Below are 12,887 nucleotides of genomic sequence, written 5' to 3'. Positions count from 1 at the left end.
ACTGATGAGCTTATTCTAAGAGCCAAAGATGATAACAACTCAAGACTTTACAGTTGTTACTCCTTAAAAGCTCTCTTTTTTATTTTTATCATATCTAGAATCCATAAATTTCTTACCAAGCATCTTGTACGGTGAAATCGTAGAGAACTTCCAATTTAAGACAATCTTCATTGGCAAAAGTATCGATGTCTTTGACAACGATCTTGGGTGGTTTGTACAAATTGTAGAAATCGTGCATTGCAGTTGCGGCTGATGGCGCATTGTTGTTTCTATTAAAGTTATTGTTGGGCAATGCTGTTCGGCTATTTGGGATTGCCGGCTCCTGTTTACAATCTGTGGTGGGGCCGGATGTGTTATTAACGCTCGAACCCAATAGTAGTGGAGTGCCCGGTTGTACATCAAATTTTTTAACTGATATTGAACCACATTGTTGTTGTTGCGCCTGGGGTTGTTGCTGCTGTTGTTGTTGTTGATGCATGGTTGGTGTGCAGCGTCCCACGCTAGGTGGCTGGGCACCAACACTTGCCGGACCCATACCGCCAACTATATTACTGCCATGGATACCTTCAACAGAAGGTGGAGCCTCAACGCTAGGTGTTGGATGAATATACGGTGATGCAGTTATACTTTTGTTATCATGTTGATCGGTAGGTGTGGGCGCAGGTGTATTTTTATCCAACAAATGGTCGATTGGTGTTGATGGTTGCTGTAAATTCGGTACAGACGTGGGAGCACGAGGACTCATCAAAAGCTAAAAAACGAAAATGAGATCAAAAGGTAAGCCATCATCATTGTCTTCGTAAGAGAAAAATGGGGGGTGAAGTCTTCAACCATACTTACTTGATCTGCGGGCGGTACTGAGGTGGGTTGAGAGAGTGCTGAATTCGGGTGTGGCGACGGAGCTGGTGTTCCTGGCGAACCCACTGATGGTATTTGCATACAATCCATAATGGAATTACGCGAATAGCTGGATATACCACCTTGTAAGGGTGTGGCATTGCCAGGAGTTTGTCCCGATGATGCTGATGTTGATGTCTGAGAAGATCTGCAAAAAAGAAAACAGAAAACATGTTTTATAAAAAGGCAAAACCAAAAGAAAAGTACGCGACTTTGTCGACAGCAATATACTCTCAGTCTACTAAACATAATACGGACGTAAATGATCCAATCCTAGAAGATCCGATGATGTCAACGATGGGAATTTATTTCCGTTATATTAAAAAGAACAAGTAAAAAAGTATCAGTCAGCTTTGCCAACAGAGATATACCCTCAGCCTGTGTATATTTAAAAATTTTTTTCCCAAAAAATGACTGTATTTAGGGGGTTTTAAAAATTTTGGATGTATGAACCGACAAAAATGTTGATTAGGATTAAAGATCAAAAGTTTTGCGGAGGAGATACTTAAAGGAATGGATCGACATTGACCATTATAGAAGTGGATCTCCAGCCACTACATATGGTGCCATAGGGCGATTTTACACCACTCGGGCTGTTTCATCAAGAAGTATGGACTTGCCACTGAGAAAAATTTTAACATCGTAATTGAGGCAGCGAATGCCAGTTGCTTCAGCAAAAATCAAAGTGATTCGATTCCAGGTCTTAAAGTGAATTTATCCGATATTTTGTGTAGGAGGTACCGCATGGAGTGGACAAATGTAGTCCATATTTGAACCTGATCTATATCGGCCACTCCCTTCAAGAGTTACCGTACGAACAATTTTTCCGAACATTTTTGAACTTTTGTGGGGGAGGTACCGGAAGGAGTGGACCGACATGGCTTATCTTCGAACTTAAACTATGTTTGGACAAAATATTACTTAGGCCCAATTTTGGATCGAATCGGCAGATCCTTGCGAGAGTTATCTTGCGCTCCAACCACCTCACACGATGTCATAGGGGGTTTTTTGGAACGTTCAGGCTATTTTCTCAGGAAGTGTGGACTTGCCCCTGATGAAACTTGTACCGTCGTATGGGGAGCAGTAAATGCAAGTTGCTAAAACAAAAATCAAAGCGATTCGCGAGCAGGTCCTAAACTGAACTTATCCCAAATTTTGTGTGGGAGGTACCCGAAGGAGTGGACCTATTGAGTCCATATTGTAACCTCATATAAGTCTGGTAGACATTTCACGATTTGAAAAGTATGGACCAAATCGATTACTCCCTTCAAGAGTTATCGTACGTACAAATTTTCTGAATATTTTCGAACTTTTGTGGGGGAGGTACCGGAAGGAGTGGACCGATATAACCCATCTTCGAACTTAAACTAAGTTTGGACAAAATATTACGAAAGCCAAATTTTGGATCGAATCGGTTGATCCGTTCGAGAGTTATCGTGCGCTCCAGCCAGCCAGACAGACAGACGGACGGACATTGCTCAATCGACTCCAAATTGTCTGAAACACATTTCGTCCAAACATACTTGGGATCTAAAACCATTATTTCGATGAGGCACATTTTGCCCGTATGAAAGTGTATATACCCTCGTTAGCATAAATGCTGAGGGTATAAAAACCGTTGCATTGGTGACAATGCAAATTTTCGGATCTTTCTGTCTCAAGAAATTAATTCCATCTTTGAAATATGAACCACAAGCAATAACTGTTAGAAAATGGCGGATTTAAGGGATTTAGATCCTTTCCTACATTCATATATCTGTTCCCACAATTTTCCTGAAGGGACAAGGGAGACATGGGAGCAACGGTGGTGCAGTTGCAAGCACGTCTGCCTTGCACTCGGTTTGCTTCTGGCCAGGACATCAAAATTTTCGGTGTTGGCAAATCCTCTCAGAGTAATGTTGGCTTACATTCCCCAATTATTGCAGCCATGCAAAAAATTCTTTATAAGTGGTGTCGTTAGGTCCCATATCATTGAACCAATATGAATGGAGAGAGAAGTCTCCCCTACCTAAATCTAAACATAGGAATATCCTTCATATATTGTTACAAACATTACTATACCCTCTAAACCTCTCCCCAATAATGTAGGTTAATTTGTATGTACTTACTTTGTGCATATACATGTCGATTTTTGTGTCGGATCAATAAAACCCCAAATTTGTTGCTGTTTTTGTGTTTGAGATAGAGTTGTTGTGTTCAGATTTGGTTTGATATCCATCAGATTTGTAGCACTATCTGTTTGATCACCACCACCAGCATCTGTGTTCATGGGTGTGGTATTGTCACTGCCACTACCAATCATTGCATTTATAGATGGCGAAATGCTGGTGGATGTTGTGATATTGTTGGGATTATTTGATGAGGTTGAGGATGTTTGTGGGGGAGCGGAGGAGGAGTTTGAGGAAGATTGTGAGGAAGAAGAAGTACAGATTGCGCTATTCTGTAAATGTAACGTATTTGTGACACAATCTTGCCAGACTCGTTCTGGCATTTCGCATGCAGCTTGAGGCGGAGCATGAGTATTTGTCGTATTGCAGGTGAAATTTTGTGTCTGTGTGTCATAATATGGTTGAACTTTTGTGTGATCGATTTTTAGACGCTCAATCATATGCGCCAATGACGATTTGGTGGTTGTATTTGTTGTTGGTTGAGATGACGATGTTGCCATTGTGTTCCCAGCAACCGATGATGTAATCTTGTTGTTATTGTTGTTTGGAACATTTTCCGTCAAAGGTTTCCTTGTGTCATTGATATTGGAATTTGTAACACCTGACTTATTGGCCGACGAAAGTGCTGCAATGGCGGCAGCTTCCGCGGATGATGTTGAACCCAAAGATGATTTTTGTGATGCTGCCGCTTCCATTTCTTCCATATCATCCAAATCAGTGACTAGTACATAAATAGAAGGATGATACATTTTATGGCCACCTAGAGAAAAGTAGACAGAGAGAGAGAAAAAGGTTACACTGATGTAATTAAAATGACATTACAATTTTACTTACCAGCTATAACTTCCACAACCGGTGGTACTTCACTATTTTCTTTATTGCACAATGGGAAAAAGGAAGCCCAATCTTCGAGAATTTTTTCTGCCATTGGATCATTATGCTTGTAACTATTACCCGTTAGGGTGGCTGCCATTCCAAAAGGTGCCAATATGACCTTACGTGGTTTTGGTGTACCACCATTGTCATTTGCATTTGTGGAGCTGCTGCTATTAACGCCACCACTACTGCCTGCGGCGGCTGAACTACTGCCACCAAAATTTTCTTTAGTTCCCTCATTTGGTGAATTTGGTGATGTTTGTTCGGGAGAATTTGCGTTTGATGCGGCTGCATTAAAGGCTGCCGCAGCTTCTGCTAAATGTTCTTTGGTTAATGGACGAACTGCTGGATGTTCGCGCAAATCAATAGATGCACATACTGTATCGCCATGTACAAAGAATGTAAATGAGAATGATAAATGTTGTGAGCTGAAAAAAATAAAAGAAAACAAGAAATGGTTTAATCAGAAGCGCCAACAAGGCAAAAGAGAAGAGAAAATATTAAATAAAATATGTTACAAGTTGAACGATGATCTGATTTAAAACTTTATAATCATGATCACAGAGATCTTTTTATTTTGCTATAGGATGTCATGCTTACATAACTCAAATTATGAAATTTTATAAAAATGAGTTTTCACAAAGAAGGCATCCATAATGAGAATTAAGGGGGTCAATTATGAATAACAACTGTTATTTCACTTATTTTGATTGTATGATTTTCTCTTCTGGCAACGCAACTACAGTTGAGTTGCTATCTATAATCGACCCTTAAAGCTAATATCGGCTCCAATTAAACACTTATTCGTATTATTACAACAAAAACAACAACCCTAAAGCCCTAAACACATCCAACGTTTGCGTAAAGTTTTGTGTCATTTTTGGTAGAAGAATAAAGAAAAATTGAAACTTGGCAGCACTTTGTCTTTTATTCATCTACCAGAAATGACACAAAACTTTACTCAAACTTTGGATGTGTTTACAGCTTAAGTAGTAAATATCAATTATATTCTACGAAATGTGAACCTAACCTCAAATCTTGCGTTAGTTTCGCCAAAAACTATTTATCCAGGCTGCTGCCGAAAAAATTATAATTTCGATAATTAACGAAATTTGTCGGTAAGTTAACAACCAAAATAATGTTGTCGCTAAGTCCTACGGATAGCAACACTGTTGTCAACTTTTATTAGTATTTTTCATTCATAAATTTGCGTTTTAAATTTACCGATTTTTTTGTCGGTAACCAAAAAATAAGTTAGAGAATTCCACTACAGGTGATTTTTCCATTAATGTCGAATGTGACCCCTAAAATGTTGGGGCAGTTTGTGGTCGGAATTCTGCTACCGTCGACCACGACATTCAATTCTCTTCAAAACTGCGCTCTCCATGTGGTGAACAGAGTGGCCGTTGATTTTGTGGCGGAAATCTGCATATTCCTCGAATGGAAAAAGGTGGTAAGATCGGTTAAATAGTTGTTCAGTCTCTCACAGATGTCATCAGGATAGGTACCCGACGCCAGGATCGTGCAATCATCCGCATACGTTACGATCTCGATGACGACGGGAGGGGGCGGAATACAGGAGAGGTAGAGGTTAAACAGTTCCGGAGATATCACCCCACCTTGGGGAACTCCCTGTTTCACTCTACGGGGTTTGGACTTCTTGTTCCTGAATTCCACGTACGACTGGCGTCCACACACATAATTGACTATCCAACGTTTCAAGCTTGGCCGGAGGGTTGTCTGCTCAATGTCCTCAAACAGCGTGGAGTGCCTGAGTGTATCAAAGGCTTTTGATAAGTCAAGCGCCACCATCACTGTTCTATCGCACGGCCGACTTGACAAATATGTGTGGTGATCGCGTGCAGAGCAGTAGTCGTGCTGTGCTGCTTACGGAATCCATGCTGATGATCGGCAACTCGATAGCTATTTCTGATACTGGGGAGGACACTAAGGCCTCAAGGGCCTTTGCTACGGGCGACAAAATCGAAATCGGCCTGTACGATTCACTTTTGCTGGCATCCTTGCCGGGCTTCCGTAGTGGGACTACCCTGCCCATTTTCCAGACTTCGGGAACAATGAGGGTGGATAGCGACAAGTTGAGAACTTTAGTGAGATACTCCACTCCCGGCTCATCCACCTGCTTCAGCATTACCATGGAGATTCCATCAGGGCCCAAGGCTTTGGATGATTTAGCGTTCCTGATGGCATTGGCAACATCTTACTTACTTACTTAGCTGGCCCATTACAGAACATTTGTTCTATAGGCCGAACTAAGAAGAGATCTCCATTCCTCTCTATTTGTTGCTTTGCTCTCTGGAATACCGCGCCTTTTCATCTCAACATCCACTTGTTTGCGCCATCTATTCCTTGGCCTGCCAATTCTGCGTGCACCGCCATGTGGCATGTATTCATACGCCTTTTTAGCGGGTTCATCATCGCTCATTCTTATGATATGGCCTAGCCAACGCAATCGCTGCATCTCGATACGTTTAACAATATTCATGTCGTTGTATAGCAGATACAGCTCGTGGTTCATGCGACGTCGATATTCACCGTCAACGCAGATTGGTCCGTAGATCTTTCGAAGAATTTTTCTCTCAAACACACCAAGCACTGCCATGTCTGCTTGCGCAAGTACCCAGGCTTCGGAGCCATACATCAGCACGGGTAGTATCAGTGTTTTGTAGAGCGTTATTTTTGTTTGACGAGATGTGGCTTTGTTTTTAAACTGCTTACTTAATCCAAAGTAGCATCTGTTGGCCAATACAATTCTTCTTTTTATTTCACAACTGATGTCGTTTGTTGTGTTGACGGAGGTGCCGAGGTAGACGAAGTCTTTTACTACCTCAATATTATAGGAACCAACTTCCACAGTCGGTCCGAGCTCAATGGACGCATTGCGCGTCGACACCATCAACTTGGTCTTCTCACCGTTTACCGCCAGACCCACTTTAGCAGATTCTCCTTCGACCTTTATAAAGGTATCAGTTACTTCTTTTACTGATCGACCCATGATGTCTATATCATCAGCATAAGCAAGTAACATGTGACTATTGGTGTAGATTGTGCCACTTCTTTTGACGTTTGCCTCTCGTATAACCTTTTCTAGCAGGATGTTGAAGAGGTCACACGAAAGGCTGTCTCCTTGTCTGAAACCTCTTTTGGTACCAAACTCTTCGGAGAGGTTCTTTCCTATTTTAACTGAGGACCTCGTGTCAGTTAAAGTCATTTTACAAAGCCGGATGAGCTTTGCGGGAATACCAAATTCAGACATGGCTTGGAATACCTTTGAGCGCAGCGGACTGTCGAAGGCTGCTTTATAATCGACAAAAAGGTGGTAGGTGTCGATCTGCATCTCTTGGGTCTTCTCCAGGATTTGCCGCAGGGTAAATATCTGGTCAATGGTGGACTTGCCAGGTCTAAAGCCGCATTGGTATGGTCCAATAATCTCGTTGACCATTGGCTTTAGTCGTTCGCACAATATCCCTGACACGATCTTGTAGGCAATAGGGAGTAGACTTATGCCCCTATAGTTAGAGCATACAGTCTTATCTCCCTTCTTGTGGACGGGGCACAGGATACTCAGGTTCCAATCGTCGGGTACTCGTTCTTCCTGCCAGATGGTGCTAACTAGCTGATGAATACACCTTATCAGCGTGTCGCCTCCGGTTTTGAACAGCTCGGCTGGTAAGCCATCGGCCCCTGCTGCCTTATTATTCTTCAGCCGATTTATTGCTGTCTTTACCTCATCTTGGCTGGGCAGTATACATTCAATACCATCTTCTGGGATTGGGACTGTGGTATCTTCGTCTTCTTCGCTGCTATTGGATACCAACAGATTTGAAAAATGTTCTTTCCATATCCTGAGTATACTATCTGTATCAGTTATCAAATTACCTTGCTGGTCTCTACAGGAGGATGTGCCTGTACCAAAGCCATCAGTTTGATGCTTGACTCTTTGGTAGAATTTTCGGACTTCATTCTGGCTCCTGTACATCTCGATTTTTTCATTTCATTGGCAACATCATCCATTGTAAACTGTGGTGGTTCCTCCTCGGCAGGAAGAGATCTGATGCGACGTTATACTCTTCTCTTCGCCCTGTCACTCTCGGGGTGCTCGACAAACTGTCGATTGAAATAACTTGCGCACCTCTTCGGGTCAGTGAACGTAACGTCGCCAAACGTGACTGAGGTACTATCTTCCCTTCTTCCATGGTTCAAGAGTGACTTAACCGTTGCCCACAATTCACCTATACCGGCTCCAATGTTGCAACTCTTCAGATGATTTAACCACTTGTTCCGCTTGTGCTCGCCGACCAGCCTGTTAACTTCCAGTGTCAGCTCCCTGACTCTAGCTCATTTGCTAATCCTGTCGCCTCTGCTGGGAAGTTTGGTCTTACTTCGGATATTCGACCAGCAGGGATATGGCGAGCGGCTGCAGCAGTGATGATGTCTCGGAACGTCCTTTCCGCTACCCGAAACTTCAGAAGGATTGGGCAGTTCTCTGAAGCGATGATTGGTGAACTCTCTGAAACCCGGCCAATCAGGTTTCTTGTGAATGACAATTATGGGGAGATGGTCTGATCCAAGGGAAATAACGGGTTTCCAGGAAACGTCATTTGTCAGACCAGGTGACACGATGGTTATGTCTGGCGAGCTTTGACACTATCCTCTAATTCTGGTAGGGGCGTCCTCATTGACCGTGCAAAACGTAGAGCTGTCAATCTGCTCAGCCAGCGCTGTACCTCTCTGGCCGTTTGTTTCCGAGGGCCGAATGCCACATCTCATGATGCGCATTAAAGTCCCCCAGGACCAGACTATTATGACCTTCCAAAAACGGACTAATGTTAGGCACGTAATCTGAGATACAGCTATTTCTCGGCGGGATGTATACGTTCAGAAACTCTATCTCGGCAGTTCCACACCTGACTGCTACCCCCATACATTCCATGTACGGGTCATTAGAGACAGGCTCAAGCGAGATAGGTCTGTGTTGGACAGACTGGTGCAATAGGAAAGCTAATCCCCCACCTTCACTTCTGGTGCGATCTTTCCTTAGCACATTGTAACCATCACAATGTTGTAAGCTACAGTTGTTCCGGTTGATACAGCTGTCGCTGGGTTGACAATCTCTGGCCGGGATGTTCCCGGGTCGTTCCGGAACGAAGATCCAATTGTCGTGTGAACGCTACAGTTGTTTTTGAGCTTGGTTTCTTGCACCGCAGCGACCTTGATGTTCTTCCGACTCATGAAATCTACTATTTCCTCGATCTTTCCTCGGAGTCCATTGCAATTAAATTGCAAAAAGGATGCATTCTCTGGAATTGGGACAACAACGGCTGGTTAGAGGCTGCGCGTGCGGTTGTTGTCGAGGGGACTGCGGGGGAGTTTCGTAGTCAGACAACGAGGGAGTTTCGTAATCCGACGACTCACTGGGGACTGTGTTCACGCAGCATGCAGCAACGAAGTCCCTGTCGTAGTCCCTCACGTGGACAAGTCCAGAGCAACCCCTTAGATGCACCCACTCCTGACATCTATTGCATCTCACCGAAGGTTGGATGTGGGTGAAGATGCGGATGTGACAAACTGAGCACAGATATATTGGTCCTGGGTTTTCCTCCGTCCCGGCACGGACCAAAAGAATTCGGAGCAAGCATTCTGGGATATGTTGCTCCCAACACAGAAAAACGAAACAAATACAAACGAATGTACACTGAGGTGACAGCCGCTGGCCGGAACGATGATTTTGTGTTGTTCCGGGTCAATCCGGTACGAAAGAACCCGCTGTCGTAGGATTGTGTTGTTTTTCGGGTTCTATTTACCAATTATTGTCACAATTGTCAACAATTTGAAGAGAACCTTGTCCGACATTATCCCTTTCTTTACTAAGTTCAATTACGCATAAAATTCTAGACTAGTTACTAAATAATTGCCTCAGCCTTTCTATACTTCAGTTTCTTTACTTTCCATGCACGTTTCATCTCCTTTTTTCTGATTTAGCGCTGCACCATATAAAACCCGATGTACCTCAAGCATGGAGAAACTTTTATTTCACCCTTTCCAATACTGGGAAAACAACTTAATTTTGTAGGAACCAAATTAAGTTGTTTTTGCCTTATAAAAGCAAAGGTCAGTATTTTATTTATTTAAAAATCGTTCATGTAAACAAAGCATTTTGGCCAAAAGACATGATTACATTATACTATTTGTTAGGGAGGCCGATATGCCCTAGTTTGTGCGAATTGTTTTATTCGTTTCTCTTCATTTGAGATTATGATTCAAATTGTGTACTAATCGTTTTCAAATATGCCGCAACAAAACCTTTTGCATAATTTTAATGCCACACTAGCGTCGGAACTGTTTATAGTATTCAAGTATTCAATTCAAGATTCCGTGTAGACTATGATGGGTTTAGATGTGTCAAATAAATCGAGATAATGCACTTAAACGTGTTATAAGTTCATATTCTAACAGGCGTTTAACTCTCTTCATTGCCAAAACTACACGTTAAATATTTTGAAATATTTACATACATACCTCCTACAAAATATCCTTTCACTTGATGTACAAGGTTGAACAAACCATTTTCCGAATCGCACAATATCCTTGGTTAGAACAAATCTAGAAAATTAAAGAAAAATAACAAATGTTAATTTTACAAAAAAAGTTTAGTCAGAAAAAACCTTTAAATATACCTTTCCATAAGATTGTGGAGAGCCTTAAAAAGTAGTGAGCGACATTCGTAGGTAAGACCTCGTTCCCATGTGCCATTCCATAGCATTTGATTTCCTGCAAGATACAAAAAGAAAGGAATTGATTTAGTGAAATAAAAATGGTTCATCAATTCAGATAAAAAGTAAATGTGTATATTCATGTCACATGTTGAACGATGGCCGCAATTACATCTTCATATTGGGGCCACAGAGAACATGTTCAATTTTATCTAGGATGATCGTTATTTTTATTACATTGTTGCTTTCAACATAATAAGCAAGTTTTCAATCATCCAAAAACATTAAAAGGTAAGTTTGATTTCCTAAAATGCAACAATGGGCTGCTTTCTTACAAGGTCATAGATGCATTACAAGTTTTCTCAGGGCAATGCCATGGACAAAACTTTCCTATGCACTTAGGCTGCCATCAGACCATCTGCTTTTTCACATGTATGACATCAGCTGTTCTGTATATTAGTATACCCAAAGTGACAACATACATGTGAAAAAGCAGATGGTCTGATGGCCTCTAGTTGTCAAATTTGAAATTGTGTTTTTTTCCTTTTTGCCATAGCTTTTCCAAAATGTGGCGATTTTTAATCTAATGGTCTATTGATAACATTGCTCACACAATTTGTGGTTAGTTTAAAACTCTTTTATTAGTTGTAATGCAAAAATCGCTACAGCCACATACGCACCATAGGTTTGTAGCGATTTTTACCTTGAAAAGGTCGACATTCCTGCTTAAACAGTGGTTTTTGTAAGTTAAAAATCACATGTAGCGGGAAAACCACCAACTTGGCACCTGATTGAGAAATCAAATTGGACCACACAAGATTTGGGCTCCAAAATTTGGAGCCAAAATGCAGAGATATTTTTGCTAAAGCATTATTAACAAATTCTTTGTTAAACAGACATTAGAAGAGAGGGAGAATACATGAAGTTAGTTTGTTGTCACGAAACCAGACAAGTGGTGAGCACCACATCTGTTCTTGGAGACAGTTTTTTTTTATTACCAATTTCATATTCGCTCCCTCTCTCTTTATTTGCATCTGCAAAATTAAAATAAAAAAACAGTCAATGACGTTGAACTGTCGCAGAGAGAAAAAATCACAGAATTGGGGTTTATCGCGCAGTTGCTGCTCTGTAAACGTCATTACCGGTAATAATAATGTGTTGGTATGTATCTAATAATTGCTAATTTTGAGTGAAAGATTTACGTTTTATTACTCATATCAGAGTGTAATGTTCTCTATTTTATCGGTGAATGTATACGCGGAAGTAAATTTTATTCATGCTGCAATAATAAATAACCACTAGCAGTTAACAAAATATGTAGATACCTATCCCGCAAAAAAAAAATTGCGTAAAAATCGCATGTCACAAAAAATAAAGCCTAATTTTCACTGACACCACCAAACGCAAATGTTTGGTGTAGCGTAAGCAACATTGTAAGATGCAAAACGTATTATTAACAATTGTGGCAAAATGTTTATATCGCCATGGGATGATTTGGTTTTATCCATGGTGGAATAATAAGATGTAACGCCAAAAACAGCTGATATTCATACCAGTTGTCAAAATGCGTTATTGTGAATAAAATCACACACAAAATGTAAACAAGCAATTCACAGTAATGCATTATTGTGAGCAACTTTGTCGTTTGACATGATTTGATGTAACACCTTCTTATTCCACCATGGTTTTATCATTAACCCTCCCAGTCCATTTGTCAAATATATTTACAAATGTTTTTATATGTGCAGAAATTATTTTTGATACTGAAAGGGTTAACAGAATCAGCGATATCAAATTGATTATCTTCCTGGAAAAATACCTATCTGCTGTAGCGAAAAATAATTTTTATTTTTCAATATGTAATTGAATTATCGTATTTTTGGCACGTGTGGTCGTGCACATGTTGCTGTGTATATTGGTGGTACAAAACCCAACGAACAGATGTGCTGTGTATGTACAAGAGAGGCAATACATACGTATATAATTGAGAACAATAAAGAGAATTAACCGACATAGCACCCGTTGGGGCTAACAGTGTTGCCATGGGTTTGAAAAATACAAATTAAATAATTTTTCAAGATTATTTTGTTTTAAATGTCTTATCCTGCAGTTACACAGTAAATTGGTGCTAGTTGAGTACATGTATTACCCAGCGTTTACACATGCCAGTGACAGTTCGAAAAATTCAATACGTACACAATTTTTTACTACCCCA

At 41.0% G+C, this 12,887-nt stretch overlaps 1 protein-coding gene across 21 annotated transcripts in view; it reads right to left on the bottom strand.

Annotated features, from left to right (window-relative positions):
- skd (mediator complex subunit skuld) overlaps window positions 1–12,887 on the bottom strand; it is a 63,683-nt gene that overhangs the window by 17,560 nt on the left and 33,236 nt on the right. For all 21 annotated transcript variants that reach the window (XR_012412735.1, XM_073984862.1, XM_073984864.1 and 18 more), the window contains exons 4-9: window positions 10,637–10,730; window positions 10,479–10,562; window positions 3,900–4,369; window positions 3,006–3,825; window positions 841–1,045; window positions 117–751 (exon numbers count right to left, since the gene is read on the bottom strand). Coding sequence is in view for 20 of the 21 variants with exons in the window: in XM_073984862.1 (XP_073840963.1) it covers window positions 117–751; window positions 841–1,045; window positions 3,006–3,825; window positions 3,900–4,369; window positions 10,479–10,562; window positions 10,637–10,730 (2,308 nt within the window). In the remaining variant the exon portion in view is untranslated. The remainder of the gene's footprint in view (window positions 1–116; window positions 752–840; window positions 1,046–3,005; window positions 3,826–3,899; window positions 4,370–10,478; window positions 10,563–10,636; window positions 10,731–12,887) is intronic.

Source organism: Musca autumnalis, unplaced genomic scaffold (genome assembly GCF_047663935.1).
Source record: "Musca autumnalis isolate F117 unplaced genomic scaffold, ASM4766393v1 scaffold_4, whole genome shotgun sequence".
Classification (NCBI taxonomy): domain Eukaryota; kingdom Metazoa; phylum Arthropoda; class Insecta; order Diptera; family Muscidae; genus Musca; species Musca autumnalis.
The sequence above is the reverse complement of the archived record's forward strand: the minus strand, read 5'-3'. Positions and strand labels throughout refer to the sequence as shown.